Below are 21778 nucleotides of genomic sequence, written 5' to 3' on the forward strand. Positions count from 1 at the left end.
ATGTCTACTTGCTTTATTTCTCTGTAATCAATAACGAGCAACCCATTATACTTGATATAAGCACTATCAGCCTGTGGAACTATAAAGTACTTAAAAGCCTGCTTTTGGGAGGAGGAGAATCAATAAAAGGCAGAAGTTTTTCTCTGTGGGTTGTGAAAGACAGCTATTGTATATGTGTGAAGGGCTCCTGTGGTATACCACAATTGTGACTTTTGACACTTCACTCAGTGGGTGGCTGTTCTGTTTGAGAGTCACTCACAGGCAGGCTGTTTATGTCTAGAAGTTCAGATATGATCTTCCAATAAAGGAAGTTAAAGATATTTTTCTATCAAATGCACACATACAGAATTATTTAAAAATAGAATAGGGGAAGATCTGTTCTAACAAGAGGCTCAGAAGCCATAGATCACTTTTAAAGCATCGTAATAGGAAGAGTTAGTAAAGGAATAATGTGCAACTCTTTGATATAAGCAGAGCTTCTAATAATTAAATCTATCAGAATAAAATGTATCTCCTTAATTTCATTTCAGATTTTATGGTCCCTCTCAAAGCAGTATTTCTCTGCTGCAAAAATTAGGTGAGTAAATACTTTGTGACAAGAATACCCATTGAACAGAATGGGGTCGCTGTGCCAGGTCTCCTGCAGGAGGATGATATCGAATCGCTTAAGAAACATTGCAAGTTGTTGATTGTTTTTCTTAGCGCGCCATCCTGCAATGTTCCAGGATGTGGAACATTGTGAAAGTGCAGTGCTTTCAGAACTCCTAACTCCTCAATGCTGATGTTTTATATAACACCAGATTATTATTATTTTTTTAAAAAACTAGCATATTCTGGAATTCTAATATATTTCCACTTGCCAGGCTTCCACCAGGGACCTGGACAGAGCCATTCATGTCAGGTTGTGGGTTTCCCATGCCTTCTACTCAAGGCAACTGAAGCACAGGATACTTCCCCAAAACAAATAAAGATAGCTTGAAGTAAATGGCCTAGGAGCATCACAGGGAGCCCAACAGGAGAGATAGTTGCAGAACTTTGAAGAGAAGCACTCGCAACCTGCTCCCTAGTGGTAGCTGTGGGTAAATTGCATTACGGTATATCCAGAGTTGAGGCAAAACGAACACTGTTTGCAAAACGAAGAGAAGGCACCTACTGAACCATGAAAAACGTGGAATCATGAAAATAAGATGGCTGCTGCTGTTATTACCTTTGTAAACAGATTTGACTATTTTAAATAGAATAATAGAATTATAGACTTGTAGAGTTGGAAGGTACCCCAAGAGTCATCTAGTCCACTTGCCCAACGTGGGACCTGAACCCACAACCCTGATATTACATGCTCTACCAACTGATCTATATCAAAAGGAACTAATTTCAATGACTTTAAATAAAATGTGTGTGTGTGTGTGTGTGTATGTGTGTGTGTGAGAGAGAGAGAGAGAGAGAGAGAGAGAGAGAGAGAGAGAGATGAATAATCATTTGTATACAGTGATACCTCTGGTTGCGAATGGAATCCGTTCCGGAGGCCCGTTCGCAACATGAAAGGAATGTAACCTGCAGTGGCGCGTCTGCGCACGTGCGGGTTGTGATTTGCCGCTTCTGTGCATGACGTCATTTTGTGCTTCTGCGCATGCGTGAGAGGCGAAACCTGGAAGTAACCCTTTCCGGTACTTCCGGGTCGCTGTGGGACATAACCTGAAAGAACGTAACATGAAGCGGACGTAACATGAGGTATGACTGTACAGCGGTACCTCGGGTTAAGTACTTAATTCGTTCCGGAGGTCCGTACTTAACCTGAAACTGTTCTTAACCTGAAGCACCACTTTAGCTAATGGGGCCTCCTGCTGCTGCTGTGCCGCCAGAGCACGATTTCTGTTCTCATCCTGAAGCTAAGTTCTTAACCTGAAGCACTATTTCTGGGTTAGCGGAGTCTGTAACCTGAAGCGTATGTAACCTGAAGCATATGTAACCCGAGGTACCACTGTACTTAATTCTGCTGAAAACAATGCCGTTCATATTTTATGAACGAGGAGAAAGTTCAAATCATGACATTTAACAATGATTCAAAAAACTTAACTGGGGTGTCCGACAAATGACATAGTTAAAGGGACTGTTGAGACCTCTGATCTTTTTACGAAATCATGTAAGGGTTGAGGCTATCAAGCTGGTCACCAGACCAAGAACTGCTTAATTTTCTCGTTCTATTACTTTCAGGACTTAGATTTTCCTACTTTTATGCTTTAACATTCTACTTAGCAAACTTTCACCATATGGAATTTATAGAAAATATCTGACCTTAAACCACAACTGATATTTGTTTATATTGCTAAAATTATGAACTTATATCCATATCCTCTAAAGACAGTATCTATCAAAGCCGTAGATTTTCACTGTGCTTAGCTATGCACAAAACAGAAAGAAAAATAACAAATGAAGACTTCCTCAGAGGTTTCAGAGCTGCACTTACAAGATCATTTAGTAAATTTACATTTTAGCTGACTGGTTAAATGTGACAATAAATTTATATTAAAAAATATTCTTTTGGAGGGAGAACAAAGTTGTGCAGTCAAAGCAGAACTGTCCATTTGAGCTATTCTCAAACATTTCAGCAGCACTTGATGCAGTGGAGCAATGCCAATTAGAAAGTCAACTATAGTTTATGGATGAATGGGCAATGTGAGACTGGACACAATGTCCTATCTGAAGTATTATTTTTAGATATACTCAAAATATATGGACTAGCATTCAAAAGTTATATATGCCTAATGCTACTTTTGTTTTTAGGTGTGCAATAAATTTATCATTAACAAGTATTGGATAAGTACTATGATACACTGCAACTCTAATTTAGTCTCCTAATCCTAAGAACCTCAATTTTTTTTGCCTGACATTGTTTAGTAGTAGTAGTAGTAGTAGTAGTAATAATAATAATAATAATAATAATAATAATAATTTATTTATACCCCACTCATCTGGCTGGATTTCTCCAGCCACTCTGGGCATCGCCCAACAGATTAAAAACAGAATCAAACATTAAAAACTTTCTAACAATATAGCAACATGCATCACTACTGCCAGGGCTTTTTTCCCCAGCCAGAACTCACCAGAACTCAGTTCTGGCACCTCTCAAGTGGGCACCATTGCCACTGTAAGAGAACAAGGAAAGTGTTCCTGGTGAGCTCTGGCACCTCTTTTTCTAGAAAAGTATCACTGACTGTTGCTACTATACATCCCAGACCAAGCAGGCTCACATGGAAACTGTAACTTGTGACAACCACATGGAAAGTATCTGCCACTGCAGCTGTAGAAACTTTCCATGCTGTTCCAGCAGTTCTCAACCTTGTTGGACTAAAATTCCCATCATCCCTGAGCTCTGGCCTTGCTATAGCTAGGGGTGATGGGTGTTGTAGTTCAACAACATATGGGGACCCACAGGTTGAGAAAGGCTGTTAGACTATAGGAGTAGCAGGCTTTGAAGGGTATCACTATAAAGAAGCATCTCCATAATGCAGTCAACGTGTCAGAATCTGCCAGAAGCTCTTACTGAGGAGCAAGCATAAGCTTAGTAAAATAGCTTTAAGTTACTGCATATTTATTCCTTTGTTTGGCAAACCAGTTATCACACAGGTGATGGCACTATCCGCCCTCCAAACAGTTTTGGAGACAGTTCTACTCTGTCTCCAAAACCTCCCTTGGCATCTTGCTTGCTTTTTTCATTCATATGTGTGGCTAGAGGAAAAAACAACCCTGCAGCCTGCAGATATTTAGTGACATTTCCCATTCAATGGAATATATATATATAGCACTTCAAAGGGGGGAAAAGCAACGGGGGGGGAATAAAAAATTAGCTATAGCGATAATCTAATGATATTTTTTGTCTTTCTGATAAGAAGGCACAAACTGTTTTATCAGCTTAGACTGGTAATAGGGGTAAAGACTATCACATCCAGCGAAATATTAACAGTGATAAATCAAGATTTGCAGAGTATAGTTTGAAGCCGACTCAATGAGTTTATGTTTCTGCGGAGCATCAGTCTTAGTTTATTGTGACATATATAAACATACAAACAGCAGGGGACCTGTGGCATCTTTAAACTAACAGAATGTAGCGTATGGCACAATAAATGTGTTTGCTTGAATCAAATGTTGTCCGAATGGAAGGACCCCTTAGTCTGCACCAGAGGATGCGCCAAATCTCCAGAGCAGATTTGGAGAAGTTGGGGTGGGAGATGACTGCAGGGGAATGGAAAGGAACATGAAGTCGTCTTGTGCAAGTTAAAGTGCTCTCAGAGAACACTGGGTGACATCTGTTGCCTTTAAGGTACAATAAGGCAGGGTTTTATTTTATTTATTAAGATCATTTTGGTAAAAGTGCATTTGTTTAGTTGTTTTGTTTGAGTACAGAACTGTTGAAGAACATGGTTAATACGTTGGAGGGAGAAGCCTTGAATGTGAAAAGGAAAAGTCGGTTTTCAGTATAAAATAATGGGTATTTGAGAGAGCCATGTTAGTATATGTTAATATTTCAGTCCCGAGATATCGCATCTGCTGCTAGCTCCTTGAGGTATCATTCAGAGAATCAACTACACTAAAAATCTCAGGCAGTCTGATGCTATGTAATAGGCACTTGGTTCAGTTGTACATACTTCCTTGCAGGTGGAGCAAGGCTGCAACGTCTGTTGTTTTTTACAGCTCTGCCAGATACTTAAACCCCTTTCATGAATCACATTTGTCCTCCTGCCTGTTCCTAACCAGTATAAGCTGAATGAAGAAGTGAAGAAGGACCTCCTCACCCATGGTGACAGCGCACACAGTTATTTACTTATCCTGGTGGACCCTAGCACTTTCTTTAATTTCACTTGTTCAGAACACTATAAAGAAGACTGATTTCATGAGCCATTAACTATTTTTCTTGTTACTTTCAAGATGAGCACACAGATATAATTGTTTTTGTAATAGTTCTGTCATCTCACTTTAAGTGGACATAGTTTAAATGTGACTAAAAGGTAAAGGTAAAGGTACCCCTGACCATTAGGTCCAGTTGCGGATGACTCTGTGGTTGTGGTGCTCATCTCGCTCTATAGGCCGAGGGAGCCAGCGTTTGTCTGCAGACAGCTTCTGGGTCATGTGGCCAGCATGACTAAGCCACTTCTGGCGCAACGGAACACCGAAACCAGAGCAGCACACGGAAACGCCGTTTACCTTCCCACCAGAGCGGTACCTATTTATCTACTTGCACTTGACATGCTTTTGAACTGCTAGGTTGGCAGGAGCAGGGACCGAGCAATGGGAGCTCACCCCATCGCGGGGATTCCAACCGCCAACCTTCTGATTGGCAAGCCCTAGGCTCTGTGGTTTAGACCATAGTGCCACCTGTGTCCCTGGACTAAATGTGACTACTTTACTATAATTATGTTCCTTTCTGAATCCACACAATATTAAACAACAGATATACGCAAACTGAGCAGAAATGTACACAAGTCTCATAGTCATGTGCTGCCCAGCTATAACAGATCTCAGTGGGGAGGAGAAGCCAGCCAACCAGTCAAGTCCATATGCAAGGTTCAGTCCAGTCCTAAGGTCAGGAATATCTCAGTTCACGTAGTCAGATGATCCAGGGGTCAAGAAAGTAGAGAGGCCAAGGTCATGAGAAGCAAGAAGCAGCAAGGTCTGGTCAGGAATGACAAATGTTGTTTCCAGCAACTGACTGAGGCTGGAAAGCCTGCTTAAGAAAGCTGGAGCCAGCTGGTTCTCATCAGGAGCAAGAAGGCTGATCAGCAGCAGATGGAGTCACTTCACCTTCTGCTCCGTCAGGCTGCTGCTCAGCAGGTGAAGCCGACTCCAGGCCTATGACACTAAGGAGGCTTCATGTATGCCCAAGAGCTGAAGCCCAATGGCCTTTGCTCTGACTGCACAATCTGCACTCTGCTACAGACTGCACAGTTAAAGCTTATGTCTATAGGCTTCTAAAAACAAATTATCATCAACACATGAAGGTTGAGGGGTGGCCATAGAATCATTGAGTTGTAGAGGACCCTGAGGATCATCCAGTCCGACCCCCTGCAATGAAGGAATATGCATACAGGGATTGAACCTGCAACCTTGGAGTTATCAGCACTACGCTCTAACCAACTGAGCTATCCAATGCTGAGTCAGTAGGTGCCAAGCTAACACGCACATACTCTACCTCATCCATGAACACATGCTTACATGATCTGCATGATTATTTTATCTTTTTTTTCTATCAAACTATTTTTTGAAACACCATAAAGAGACCTTATCAAAGTGTCAAAGAGTTTAGCACTGAAGTCCTAAAGTATCTGCTGTAGAATATTAGTTTCCAATGCTGGAATAATATTCCCACACCTCTAGTATAATGGTCTGGTTTGTGATATTAAAGTCCATGCAGCAGTTGGCGTGTGGAGCAGTTTAAGCGCTTGCATGGTGTTGTAGTGTGTCTCAGGTGATCAATTTTTACAAATGTTAGCCAACTGACTTTCCGAAGATCAAACAGAAATAGGTCCTGTGATTTCCCCAAGTTAAAGAGCAGTCCACTAACTATGAGAAGCTATAACTCCCTGCTTTCCTATAACATTAATTTTACACAAAAAAGACAGTAAAATTTCCTATATGCAAGTGTCTGTATTGCATACAGTTATCAATTAAAGCCCAATGACAGGTGTTGTACCACACTAGAGCCACAATTCACTAAGACCAGACTCAATTAGACTGAACCTGAAATAAGTGTTCTGAAGAGAAATGGAACCAATATACGGTACTTTTGGGAATGGTCTGATTAAAGGAACAATCTGACCAAGGGCATGTTCACACTGCGTGATAATGTACATTCGGTGCTGGATGCAAGTACCTTAGGGGAATGCTGTACACATGATGTCAGCTCCGTGTTGCACCTGTCTCACACTATTTGTTGCTGTGAAAGACATTCTGTTGGTAGGGCTATAATCCGTGTTGTGCAAGAGTGCAATTCTCATGCACTTGCTACACACATGTGTACACAAGGGAGTGCTTTTTCAGGTCACCTCCTCTTGGGGCAGACCTACTGATGCTGCAGGGATGTGCCACTTCCCCTCACAATTTAACTTTTCTATGAATGAGAAAGGTAAAATAGGAAGCAATACAGACACTTAGCTACCTCGACAATCAGATTTATATCCTTAGTCTATCAGTATATACCGGTTTCCATCCCCTCTCTTTTAAAAGACTGCATTATAAAAAAAAGAGGTCTGTGGAAAAAGTAATTGAAGAGATGAGTTAGCACTTCTGTGCACTAATTTGAAAGGACACCCACCTGTCTGTTCACAAAACATGGATCGTAGCTGGTGCTTCAGATGTGTTGTGTTAAAGTGTGTACAAAAATTGTGCAGCCAAAGGATGCACTCCTATCATACTTACTTGGGAGAAAGCCCTAATGGACAAACCAAGCCTTATTTCTGAGGAAACATACATAAAATTGGATTGCATGACTGTAGTCCAAAGCATATTTACCTAGAAGATCTGAAAGCAGTGAATGTTGAAAAATGGTAATACTGGGTGTTAAGCCGATAGCTCCATTAGTTCCTCAGTTTTCTGATGCAGTCACCCTCCCACAACCCTAATTATGCAGGTGGTCTTGTTTTTGCATCTTCTGTTTATGTGCACCACTGGGAGCTACCACTGCCAGACCAATTCCAGAACTAGTTTATGCAAATGACGATGTGTCACATCTGCCTTCTTTGATGACAGAGTGTTTTGTTCTAGATAAAAAAAATTCCTTGCAGTAGCACCTTAGAGACCAGCTAAGTTTGTTATTGGCGTGAGCTTTCGTGTGGATGCACACTTCTTCAGATACACTGAAACAGAATTAACCAGACCCTTATATATAGTGACTTCTGTCTGGTGACTTCTGTTTTAGTGTATCTGAAGAAGTGTGCATCCACACGAAAGCTCACGCCAATAACAAACTTAGTTGGTCTCTAAGGTGCTACTGGAAGGAATATTTTTATTTTGTTTTGACTACAACAGACCAAGACGGCTACCTACCTGTTTTGTTCTAGGTATCAGCAATTTATTAAGATAATGTGACAATAACATAAATGAAAGGAAAAGATTATAAATAAAAGCAGAAGGAAAATGTAAGACTGCAAAACTACTGGGAGCAAAAGGCATAGACACAGCAGCACAGTGTTGCCATCTACTCCCATAACTGATACTTGGGCTTGAGAGATGGGAAGAATGAATAAAGATCACATTTTAAAATGCAAGATTGTATTTCAGACACCATTTAGGAAATATGCAATTTCTTCAAACTGCAAACTTAATTGTGAGATTTCCCCTTGCACTGCCGGGTCTGTAAACACTATTCTAATTATGCACAGGCTCCATTTCTGAAATCTCTGTTCTTGGCATAAGCCATTTTAGTCATGCTTGAAAGTAGCAGAAGAACACCTTGAATTTGGAATTTGAAGAGGTAATTGTGACATCTAGTCAATGTGAGGGGCATTGGAACGTTTCTGCCCAAGTATGTGTCAGTTATTGATAACTGTACCGCTTTAAACCATTATCCCCCACTACTCACTTGCCATTTAATGCTGCCACACCGACTGTGCTTCTGGCAATAGACATGCTGGCTACAAAAGTCCACTGCTGACTTTGGGGGTCCCACCTCTCGACTGTGTTCAGATAGCTCCAACCATCATGGCCTCCAACTGCATAAATTGGCCCTTCGAGAACAGTAACTCCTAGAAAGATAGTCAGAGGAAGAAGATAACAATATATCCAACAAATGAAAGGCCAGCTCTGTAAAGGCCAACATGCATGGACCAATCAAATAGGTCAATCTGCTTCTCATATGGCAGTAAACCCCTACGTGACAGCATGTGGGGCTCCCAGAGGAATGCTGGCTGGACAATCCTTGCCTGAAGGGACTGCGTGAACTGACAGTTCTGCTGGAATGGTGCATAGGTAGCCACCAATATTTGCATGGCAGTGGCAGCACTCCTGGAGAAGTTGCATGGGGTCCATTTGATGTAAGAACTAGGTGGGAAACTGGCAAGCAGGACAAAAAAAAAAAAAAAACCACCTGGTTTCAGATCCCCCAGAAACTGGTATTCAGAGGCATACTGCCTCCAACAGTGGAAACAGAACATAGCCATCATGGCTAGCAGCTGCTGCTAACCTTATCCTCCACTAATTTGTATAATTCTCTTTTAAAGGCATCCATGTTGGTGGCGACCACGCCCCGCCCCCCCAAGTATGAAAAAGTACCTTCTTTTATCTGTCCTGAGTCTTCCAACATTCAGATTCCTTGGATGTTCATGAGGAGTAGTGTTAGAGAGAGGGGAAAAACTTTTCTCTATCCACTTTCTCTTTGCCTTGTTGACACTCTCAAAGAACCCGAATAGGCTCGAGAGAGAAGACTTATCCTCTCTCTTCTTCCTGCCCTCATAGGACTGCTTTTCCCCCCTTTTCCCTTTCAACTGAGAAAGAAAGGGGCAGGGAAGTTGCAGGAAGGGGTGGATGCACACACCACAACAGGAGTAAGGGTAGGCGAGATACCTGACTCAAAAGGAGACTAGCCCACCTTGAAATGCAGCCAGACTTCTCAAGCAGGGGAGAGTTAAAATGCCAAGCCACCGCAAAGTCTCATGCCATCTCTAGTGAGAACCTATGATTTGTCTTACTGGATCAGACCCAAGTCTATCCAGACATGCATTCCGTTTCCAGCAGTGGACTTCTGGGCACACCCAATCAAGGCATGAAGGAGAGGGTCTTCCCCTGTTCTCTTTCCACAGGATCAGAGATTTCTTACTCTCGTAGAATGGTGTTTCCTTCAGCTTTCATGGTGAGTAACCTTTGATGTGTCCCGTCCCCCCCCCCTCCAAGCCCAACATAATTATTCAAATTGCAGCAGCTGCATGCATAGCAACCACATTCTCACAGTTTGTCTTTTTGCCACAGTGAAAGTCCAAATGCAACCCCAGTGACAGTTTCTCATGCACAAGCACAGCTCATAAGAGGGCTGCCATGAGCATTGGTTCTTGGGCTTGCAGAAAAACAGTATACCCGAGATATATTGCTCATTTTCAGACTTCAGAACTCTTGACCTATCTTAAACAATTCCAGGTTTTGTAATGTTAATAGCATTGGTGATTTTAAGTGTTTCTCAAACCTCTCTCCTTGAGATAGCGGAAGATGGATTTTCTGAGGCAGAACAGTAGCTGGAGAAAGACAAACTGTTTCAAAGATAGCTAAGGCTAAAAGTCCTCTTTTCAAATGAACTTTTCGGTTCATTTCTTTTAATAGCTAGAACTCAATTTATTTTTAAGTAGTCTGTAGTGAAATGTCAGACTGTTGTTCCTATTAGCACATGGTAGCACCTCTGTTCTAAGGCCAAAAGTGCAAAATTCTATATAAACTATTTTTTTCTAGTAGGTGCACCTGAATGTGGGACAGTCCCTTGGGATTAAACACTGCTAGCTGCCTTGACAACTTCTACCTGATGTGATGATTCCGCACTCAGTCATACCCATACCTTTCGGCAGCTAATTTATACCTGGGACCTGTTGGAAGATGTTTTTTATTAGAGGTTTATTCAAATTATTAGAAGTTGTTTGCTGATTATTCTACACGGTATACAGCTGCACACTGAGTTGGACACCATATTAATGTAGCAATATACTTCTCCCTGCAAAGATCATAAAATTGTTCATGATAAAAGCACATAGACTAGTAGTTGAGAAACTGAGATCACCTGAGTTCTGTTGCAGAACTTTGCTCTGTGAAGGAAAGCTGCATAATAATTCATGGCACAGCATGCACTCTGCATGGAGACACCCATGCTGTATAGATATTTTCCTGCATAATTCACTGAGGTTTAGTACTTGCTCTAGCCTTTCATCAAATGTAAAATAAGAAATGGCTGTATCTGAGATTCAACCTTTTATTGTCATGGTTTTGCATATCAATTTAAAAAGTCATAAGGTTATCGTCCAATATGTGTATCGAACTCCTATTTCTTTGCCTTTTTTTACTTCACCAAATGGGCTTTCAAGTATTCCATTGACTCAGAGAGCAGATGCCATTGCTGAAACAATATATCTGAACTATTTTAATTACAATTGTAGGGTTTCACATTTTTCTGGAGCAGACATGAAAATTCTCTTGACGATGCTATGTTAATCTGAATTGTGTTCTCCTAGATGACAACTTGCTTGTTGTTCTCTTAATATTCTTCTCACAGCTCTCTGGAGGCAGTGGTCAACATAGTACACAGATAGAGAATGGACTCAACCCCCAACTCATATCTAAACCATCCATGGTACATCTTTTTCCATTAAATCTCCCCAGGCATATTACTGCATTGTTCTTGTCAGGAAGTCATTCATTACTTTATATTCTAACAGAGCAATTTTGTGGAGGTTTGGAGCAGGAGGGGGAGAATCTATGAAGGAGTTACTGCCACTTCTTATACCTTGTTGGCTTGATGTGGCTAGGGTGGCAGGGGCCTTTTTGCAAATACTTTTTTTCTCCAGCTCTCCCTTACATGGACGCAAACTATCGAGAACTATTATTGTTCTTATTCTTGAAACGAGTGCTTTCTCTTTCTCCAGAGAAAAAGCTGCTGGAAGACCACTTCCCTCAGAAGACTGACCCCAGAGCCCAAAGAGGGGCAGCACGGGGGCTTGCTCAGCTAAGGTGCAGCTTTCCCGTGCATCAGCTGTTAGCTGGAAGGCTAAAGAGCCTCACCAAAGCTCCGCTGCGCCTCTGGCTCAGGAGGAGACCCTCTCTGGAGTCCTTAGAGGATATCCCCTAGCGACGTCCAGAGAGGGTCTCTCCCTGCACTTCTGGGGCCCACCTGAGAGGTGCCGGAATGCTATCCTGGCACATTCCAGCTGAAAAAAAGAGCCTTGGTTGAAATTAACTATGCCAATTCCAGAGTTCGTGCACTTATTGGATCTAATTTGACTTGTTAGGGAAGGATGCACTTTTTAGTTCGTATTATTCTAAAATATGTATATACCACCTTCCCAGGCAAGGTCCACACAAGGCAGCTTGCACAGAATAAAAAGCACAAATATAAAAATTATTACTAAAATGAAGAATAAAACAGATAAAAAGAAATGCAGTCCTAGCTTGTGTTCACTGAGAATACTGATGGATGGGGCTGGCCCAAGACCTTTAGGCAGCTGAAACAAGATAGACCACTGACATTTCCCCCTGCCCACAGATCTGGGCCCATCCCCGGTGGGGTGGGAGGTTGCCTCTCCTCACCTAGCCTACCTAGGACAGTAAGCTAGCTTAGGGGCTGCAAGGCAGACCACATGGCACTCCTTCTAGCAACTTTCCAGCTGCCTCACTCTGCCTCATAGTAGGACCAGCCCTGCTGATGGATCTGTGTAGATTTTATGTACCTGATTTACATTTATGTGCATCTGTGCCCACAGAACTTCAATGAGGCTTAATGGGGGCTCTTTGAGGGGTACAGGTGTTGTTCCATTAACAGAGTTTCTCTCTAAATATATATAAAAATGAAACAAATTGTCCAGTAGCACCTTAGAGACCAACTAAGTTTGTTCTTGGTATAAGCTTTCCTGTGCATGCACACTTCTTCAGGTACAATTTTTTATTTTATATATATATTTTGACTGCGTCAGACCAACACGGCTACCTACCTGAATCTAGAGTTTCTCTGTCCGCCACTATAGTGGCATGCATACATATTCCAAAGCCCTCACTCAAAGCCCCCACACAAATTTAAAGTTAAAAGAAAAACAAAAGAGAAACCTGTACAGACAAATAGAAAACATGACTTCGTTGTTCTAGTTCAAATCAGTGATGTTTTCTACAGCTCGTGTTCACATTTCACAGAAAACATTGGCATTCCTCTACATCAGGGGTGGCCAACTCCCAAGAGACTGTGATCTCACAGAGTTAAAAACTGGCGGTGATCTACCCCCTTTTTGGGGGTTCAGGTCAGTGTTGTTGAGCTATTTTTAGGGAGAAGGAAAGGCCCGCTTTTTGGGGTGCAGGGCAAAAATGCTGAGTTTTTTTTAGGAGAGCCACAGTTGTTGAGCTTCTTTGGGGGGAGCCAGTGATCTACCAGTGATCTACCACAGTCGTTCAGTGATCTACCAGTAAATCACAATCTACCTGTTGGATGTGCCTGCCATGAATGAGGCTGTATAAACTTGGGAAATGGGGAACTGTGGTTTGTTTAAGATCTCTTGTTTAATGCTGTGGATAGTGAGTTAATGAGAATAACAGCTTAAACCGGGAATGGGGCACTTGGCTTTTTAGGGGAACAATCCTATAGCAAGATCTGCTGCAATGAGCAGGATTAGAGATGATCTCTGGTTGAGCCTGGAAGTTCTTGGTGCAGTTGGGTTGTTGTTGTTCAGTCGTTTAGTCGTGTCCGACTCTTCGTGACCCCATGGACCGTAGCACGCCAGGCACTCCTGTCTTCCACTGCCTCCCGCAGTTTGGTCAGACTCATGCTGGTAGCTTCGAAAACACTGTCCAGCCATCTCGTCCTCTGTTGTCCCCTTCTCCTTGTGCCCTCCATCTTTCCCAACATCAGGGTCTTTTCCAGGGAGTCTTCTCTTCTCATGAGGTGGCCAAAGTACTGGAGCCTCAGCTTCACAATCTGACCTTCCAGTGAGCACTCAGGGCTGATTTCCTCCAGAATGGAGAGGTTTGATCTTCTTGCAGTCCATGGGACTATCAAGAGTCTCCTCCAGCACCATAATTCAAAAGCATCAATTCTTCGGCGATCAGCCTTCTTTATGGTCCAGCTCTCATTTCCATACATCACTACTGGGAAAACCATGGCTTTAACTATACGGACCTTTGCTGGCAAGGTGATGTCTCTGCTTTTTAAGATGCTGTCTAGGTTTGTCATTGCTTTTCTCCCAAGAAGCAGGCATCTTTTAATTTCGTGCCTGCTGTCACCATCTGCAGTGATCATGGGGCCCAAGAAAGTAAAATCTCTCACTGCCTCCGCAGTTGGGTTATGTTGGCTTAACTCTCACATCCTCCGTTCAGCTGGAGTTGCACCAGCATATGAAACCCTGATCTCAATATAGTCCCCATAAAGTATAAATACATTTGGAAGTAGCTTTAACTAGTGTTTCCTCCATTTGTTTTCCTCTCATTTGTCTATTTTACCCTCTAACTCTTTTCCTTATGATGAGATGCTAATGCCCTTTTTACGTATGTTCTTTCCCCCCTTTTGTTTATCTACCATGTCCATGATGGTGTGTTGTTGTTTTTCCTATACACATTGATTTAAAAATAGACACAGTATCAACAACAACGTTTTTAATTTCTTTTTTGCTTTTAACTTTTTCTGATTTTATTGCTTGGTTTTATATTTATAAGGTAAAGGTAAAGGTAAAGGTACCCCTGCCCGTACGGGCCAGTCGTGACCAACTCTGGGGTTGCGCGCCCATCTCACTTAAGAGGCCGGGGGCCAGCGCTGTCCGGAGACACTTCCGGTTCACGTGGCCAGCGTGACGAAGGTGCTCTGGCGAGCCTGCACCAGCGCAGCACACGGAAACGCCGTTTACCTTCCCGCTAGAAAGCAGTACCTATTTATCTACTTGCACTTAAGAGTGCTTTCGAACTGCTAGGTGGGCAGGAGCTGGGACCGAACGACGGGAGCTCACCCCGCCGCGGGGATTCGAACCGCCGACCATACGATCGGCAAGTCCTACGCACTGAGGTTTTACCCACAGCGCCACCCGCGTCCCTCTATTTATATATCGTTATAATTCATTGTGATATATATTGATAATACAGCGATATATAAATACTGTTATGAATAAATAAACCAAGCAGCAGTGTGGTGGGCAAGTTTGCTGATGATACCAAATTGTTTGACATGGTTAGAACAAGGCATTGTGAAGAGAGTCAAGGTGTTCTCTTCAAATGGATGAATTGGCAGTAAAATGGAAAATGCAATGCAAGCAAGTGATCAGTGAGGAACAATGGGGTAAGAGATCTTAATTTCATGGGGTCTAAATTAGCAGTGACTGACCAGGCCCAGGACCTTGGGGCTATAGTATATAGCATAATGAAAATAATGAAAATGCTGACCCAGTGGGAGGCAGCTGAGAAGCAGATTAATTCCATGTTATTGATAGTTAGGAAAGATGTTTCACAGAGCACTGCAAAGTTTGCAATGTCTGATGAGACCACAGTTGGAATACTGTGTACAGTTCTGGTCACCTAATCCCAAACAGAATACTGTAGATCTGCAAAGGTTCAAAAATGGGCAATCAAAAATTATCAAGGGGTTAGAGCAGCTCATCTATGAAGAAAGATCACACTTGGGGCTTTTTAATTTAGAAAAATAGTGTGAATAATGTAGGGTGTGATAAAAATGGATAGGGAGCTATTCTACCCTGCCCTCTCAGACAAAAGAAAGTCCATATTCACTTGTGCATAGTTAACTATGCATCCAAAAGATGAAGTGATGGCCCAAAGTAATAACGTTATATATATTTATTTCCCTCCTTTTAAAAAAGGCAAATTTTAAATGTGTGCTGTCTAAAAGTCCATGCACCCTTTTGTCTGTAATTTGACATGCTTTATCCACACAGGATGTGCTACAATGCCTGGAAATTTTATCTTCTATCAAAAGATGGGAACGTTATAGCCATTTTTTATTTCCCAAAAGTGAAGGGGAAGATTGTTTTTTGGGCCATTCAGTTATTTCTTCTTCTTTGCTCTTACTTCATTTTATTATATTGCTCCCTTCCACACATTCCATTTGACAAATTATAGGTTCCAATAGCATAGCAGTGTACTTGCTAATTGTAGTAGAAGTAATTTTATGGATCCTCTACTTTTACAAATACCAGGTAGCCAAGCCAAACCAGGCAGAAGTGTATGCAGCAGCCTGACTACTGATCAACAGTTCTCCAACCCTTAATTTAGGGGAAGCTTTAGTCTGGTAGACTAAATCTGATAGTACTACAAAACTACTCAACAATTTAAGTATATATTATAATATCTAAGCCACCCACCTCCAACCAAACGTCAATTGCACAAGAGAGCCTATATTATGGAAAACTAAAACAGCAATCCTATATCCACTTTCTGGGGAGTAAGCCCCATTGAACTCAGTGGGACTTATTTCTCCCCAGACATATATAATATAGCATTGCAAAGGTATGTATTTTAGGCGCTGATTTCTTTGATAATAATCACTGTCTGTACTTGTTGAGTCAGCATAATAAGCAGGGATTATATCCACATTTCTGTTGGAAAATGCTGTTGAACTCTAAGAAATTGCTGATAAGGATATAAATGATTGGACTCTGTCCCCATTGCACAGTGATTTAATCCACTGCAAACACTGACAGACCTGTTGTTAAACTGCTATAGACTGTGATTAAAAGAATAAGAAAATGGAATAAGAATATTGCTAACTATCACTAGACCTTGATTTAAAATGCAATACAAATTATCTTGCAGAGATCGAAAGGATTGTTAAAGTTATCTACAGCCAATTAATTGAAATAGACTTATAAAAGGAAGAAATTTATGGCAGAGGAAAGGGTATTGTGCCGCGGCTGTCCTAGAATGGTAAAACGAGAGAAAAATCCATCGCTAGGAATTAAGCTGAACTTTTTGTATAATGCAAGTTGTGAACAAGTTTACCAAATTTACTTTTCACGCGAAACAATGAAATGAATTTTCATATTTCTGTCCAGGAACGAATCACAGTGAAAGCAGAGCCTTAGAAGAGCATTGATATAAGGAAAACAAGCAATTTAAGCCCCTGGATACTTAAATATGAGAGTCTAGAATTTATTCCTCTTCCTTCTTCCAGCTCAAAGTCCTTCAAATCTGGGAGACATGTTCTTTGTCCTTATGTTAAAGAGTCAGCACCTCCTAGGGTATCCCAGTTGTGGGAGGTTGGAAGGGAAGGGGAGCAACCACCCCATAATCTTTTGCTGTTATCCCATCACAATGTGCTGTTCAAAGCTATCCAAATGGCATCTATATTATTGTAACCACTGCTGCAAAATATTTTTCTCTAAGCTTTTTTCACAACTTGCATTGTAGCAGAATCATAATCCATACATAGTTAATGTCCATGAAAGTTGCATTTATTGGAGGAAGAACTACAACCTTAGCACCTGGAAAACTAATCCTTGAACAGAAACACTTATTAAAAGTAAGATTTCCTAGACTGCAACCTCTCTCTCTCTCCTTCTGAAGATCTGGTGCTTCCTTTTACTATAGACATTGATCATTGAGCTCATATTGTCTCTGACTGGGAGCAACTCTACAAGGTGTCAGCTAAAGGTCTCTCCCAGTCTGCTGCTTGAGAACCTTCAAAAGAATATGCCAGGGACTGAAGCGGCAACCTTCTAACTATAAAAAATGTGTTTGATCACTGAGCTATAGCTACAAAGACCTTTCTTTGAATGAAATAACAATCCATCATTTAGAAGCTGAAAATTAAGGCAGTATTTTGAAGTTCACCTACAAGATGTGCAATCTGTTATGATCTTCTGTTGCATGTGCAAGGTATACAATTATTTTAAAAGCCAATTATGCACCCGTGTTATTATATTTGGTGTCAATGAACTTAGTAGATGTGAACAAAGACAGCTGTTTTCTCGTTAAAAAAAAAAAATTAAGCACCAAAATGGTTAGAATAGGAAACTGAAAATGAAATTCCTCTAGTTAGCCAGCCACTCCCTCCTTCAAGATATTCCATTTTATTCCCCTCCTGCCTGCCCATTAGATGTTTTACCATTAGTTTTTTTTGGGGGGTGGGGGTGGGGGGGTACTCTGCAAACCTTGGGACTCTGCCAAGCCTGCTGATACCCACCTCTTGCATATGGGTGGTGGTGTTTTGACTAATCCAGCACTGACACCTGAACACTGGAAATAGAGTGAATGTCTGATAACAAAAGAAATACTCTGAAAAGGAGGATTAAATAATTTAGGGATATCTGGGTAGTAACAGGATAGTTACTGATTCGAACCAGTGGAAGCTTATATTGGCCCCTCCAGGTGCTGTTGGACTCTATGAGATCTAGCCAGCACAGACAATGGCCGCAGGGGATGGGAACTGTAGTCCAATATCCAGAGGGGAACAGATTAGGCAGCCCAGGATTTCTTTTAAAATGATATGATTCAATTTTTACTCACAGTAGGATAACCGACAAATATTTTAAGGCCACCAAATTGCAAGTTAGTAAAATACAGGCTTTTTTTTAGTCCTTTTCTTAATTGAAATGCATATAGATAATAAACAATGATTTATGCACACCTTTTTTATTTCTACACAGAAGCATCAATATCTATTCGGTCCCATTTAACTTGTAAGTCATTTCAGTTTTTTAACAAAGGTATCATTCCAACAAATCGCCATGTGTTCTTGGTGGCCCTATAACCATGTTCTATTGATGTCACATATATAATAAAACTATGCCAGAATGGGCTAGAATTTGGTACACACATAGATGAACACTTACACAAAGTACCATGAGCGCTCTTATATATACTTTTACCTGTCCAGGCCTTTAAACACATGATGGGGACGTAATATGTATGTCCTATTCACTGGGCTGTCTCCACAATCATGGCTTGTTTACTAGTCACATCATTTAGCTACGATGGCTTACCACTGACTTTACAACAACTTCAACAGAACTATTTGAGAACCAGCTAAGTCCAGTCATTATCATACTCTAGGATGCCAACCATACGCAGATATTATTTCAGTTGTTTACACAAGCCTGCACCTAAGTTCCTTCGTGCATTTCTGCATAAATATAGATATGCACATGTACTGAAAATGCTTGTGACATTGCTGATTACATTTTGTTTATATACAGATAGCTTTGTGAAACTGAATACTTACCTAAGCCATGCCTATGGGTTGACATTGGAGGCAAAACAGTCCATGCTTTTGTCTTTGGATTGTAACATTCGACTGTGTTTAACGTCTTTAAACCATCTCGGCCTCCAATAACAAAGAGTTTGTCATCAATGACAGCTACACCAAACTGCAGCCTTCTGCCGTTCATCACTCCAGCTTGGATCCATATATTTGTCCTGAGATCATACTTCTCTATGGTTGTAGCACCTGCTAAGAAAAATCAATAAGGTATTTAATAACAGCATTTACATGATTTACAGACAAAAATTGGAATACATCTCCTCAACTGTTTCTTTTTGTAATTGGAAAAGGCACTATGGGGGAAATGCCCTTAAAATTTGATGTCTCTTTTATTGAAAATGAAGTCAAAAACCCAATAATTACAGGCTCGTGAATCCAAATGATAGTAATGGACTAATTCTGTAATCCCCTTTACTATGGAGATGAAAAACTTGGCAGTCTGTTCATATCAGATTTTACTGATAGTTAGTGATTTGATGGCAGAATTTACACCAAATGTAAACACCCTGTTTCACCATATTTGTTTGCCTGATTTGGACTTTTGTTTGATACCAAAATCAAATGATTCTTCTTTATCTGCTTTCTATCCTGCTGTAGCTCCTCCAACTTGTGCAAAAATAAGCTATGCTGCTTCACTTCCCACACTTTAACTGTAATATAAGCAGTGCTCTGAGTCTATTCACAGTCTCAGTCAGTAGAAAATAAAATAATGCATTGCATATTTTTATGGAGAGGATGTCTAAATGAGCTGAATTTAAAATACTCTAAAGGACAGATTTCTAGTATCAACTTAACTCCTTTTCTGCTTTGTTTTCACACTAGCATATCCAAGTCATGCCTCCTCTCCAACCACTATTTGCCCCTACAGAGAAAGCTGCATTCATTATAGTTTGCAATTAAATGTTTCTAATCTATTTCCTCATAGTATGATAAAAAAGTTATTCTTTGTAATATTTCTATATCTATATCTATGAATAAATGTTCTTTAGCAAATAAACTGCAATGATACAAATGAAAATAAACTTTCTCAAAGCTAAAGTTTTTAATAAAAAAGAGATGTAATTTGAATCCCAGTGTAACAGAACAATAATAATGTGGATGCCCAACTGGATATATTAAATTCCATTCTAATTTGCTCAGCTACAAGAAATATGAACTAATTTCTGCATTCAATTATCTTAAGGTGGGTTTTTTTCACAGTTCTTAATTCAAAACTGAAACTGATATAAATGAATTAATTCACTAATTAGAAACAACTGAGTACAACCACTTGCAGAGCTGTTTTTTGGTATTGCAAAGTAGATTAACACGGCATGCATTTTCAAATGGTTCAAAGTATCTCAGTCTGTGCTAAGTGTATGGTACTATTTTTTTGCTTTTAAAAATTACCAAACAACTGTTGATTGTAGTTTTGTATGTTTTGCACGCAAAATATGGTTACACAGCTAGTGTGTTTTAATGAGTACTGTGCCAAAAATACTTCTTCAGTTTACAATGAATGAAATTGCATTTGAAGTTGTTAAGAAAGGGGAGAGAAATGTCGAGCAAAATTCTCATGGGCGAGATGCAGGGTTTTTAATGTGCATTCCTTACTTTCAAAGTGGTTAAGAGGTTGAGTGATATAACTTCTCACATAGGGCTTTTCAGGTCAGGAAATATCTGCTGCTGGAGAGGGTGCTGAGCACTGAGGAAATGCTCCACGGAAAGAAAAAGACACATGCAACCCACATGGCCCCCTCACAACCATAAGGTAAGCTGCACCAAATGAAATTATAAAAAATTATAAAGTGCCCAGAGGAAGAATGTTTTTGAGAAATCGATTCGTTTGCACTATGAATTATATATTTGGCACAGAAAATAAAGCATTAAACAACATGACATTCGAGTGCTTGCTATAATAGGTGTTCAGGCTGCTCCCCACGAAAAACACACATTTCTGTCTGGGACCATGGGAATGCAAATTGTGCCTTGACAACAGACTGTCCACCCCTGGACAAGTGAAGTTCATCAGTGGGGTTTCACAATTCCCAATTTTGCCCTTCTCTTCCTCATTCCCCAAGGATGGTCTAAATTTATATACAGTTCACCAAAAAATTGACAGGCATTACTATATATATTGTCAATCAGAAGGTCAGCGGTTCGAATCCCTGCAACGGGGTGAGCTCCCGTTGCTCGGTCCCTGCTCCTGCCAACCTAGCAGTTCGAAAGCATGTCAAAGTGCAAGTAGAGGTACCACTCCGGCAGAAAGGTAAATGGCGTTTCCGTGCGCTGCTCTGGTTTGCCAGAAGCGACTTAGTCGTGCTGGCCACATGACCCGGAAGCTGTACTCCGGCTCCCTCGGCCAATAAAGTGAGATGAGCGCCGCAACCCCAGAGTCGGTCACAACTGGACCTAATGGTCAAGGGTCCTTTTACACACACATATATATATATATATATATATATATATATATATATATATATATGTTACAGTCTACCACTTGCTGATTCCAAAAGGAAAGCTACTCCAGAGTTTCGGGATGTATACACACACACACACACACACACACACACACACACACCATTCTAGAATGAACCACATGCAGTATTTCAGTCTAGTAAATGTACATATCAGAAAATGGTTGTGTCCATTTTGTGTCACTTTTCAACTAAAAAGTAAAATTAAACCATTGTTTGCATAACTTTGACATATCCCATGAAATCTGCCTTAACAAGCAAGCAAAAAAAGAAAGCAATCTTCCCTTTTTCTGCTGCCTAGGTTCTTTCCTTCCTCTGAATAAATTCTCCTTGATATCTGTGTCAATAACCCAGTTCAATCACATTCGTTCCACCTCAATAGATATCTTTTTATTTCAAC

The 21778-nt window shown here is 40.8% G+C and overlaps 1 protein-coding gene across 5 annotated transcripts in view; it reads right to left on the reverse strand.

Moving 5' to 3' along the window:
- Positions 1 to 21778, reverse strand: part of KLHL1 (kelch like family member 1) — a 126090-nt gene that overhangs the window by 17534 nt on the left and 86778 nt on the right. For 2 of the 5 annotated variants that reach the window (XM_083610665.1, XM_083610664.1), the window contains exons 7-8: positions 18884 to 19108; positions 8576 to 8738 (exon numbers count right to left, since the gene is read on the reverse strand). In XM_083610665.1, the coding sequence (XP_083466791.1) occupies positions 8576 to 8738; positions 18884 to 19108 (388 nt within the window). Of the gene's footprint in view, positions 1 to 8575; positions 8739 to 18883; positions 19112 to 21778 lie in introns of all 5 variants that reach the window. The other 3 variants (XM_083610663.1, XM_083610662.1, XM_083610666.1) reach the window with 2 other exon arrangements.

The sequence above is a fragment of the Podarcis filfolensis genome (assembly GCF_964270895.1).
Source record: "Podarcis filfolensis genome assembly, chromosome: 4".
Taxonomy (NCBI): domain Eukaryota; kingdom Metazoa; phylum Chordata; class Lepidosauria; order Squamata; family Lacertidae; genus Podarcis; species Podarcis filfolensis.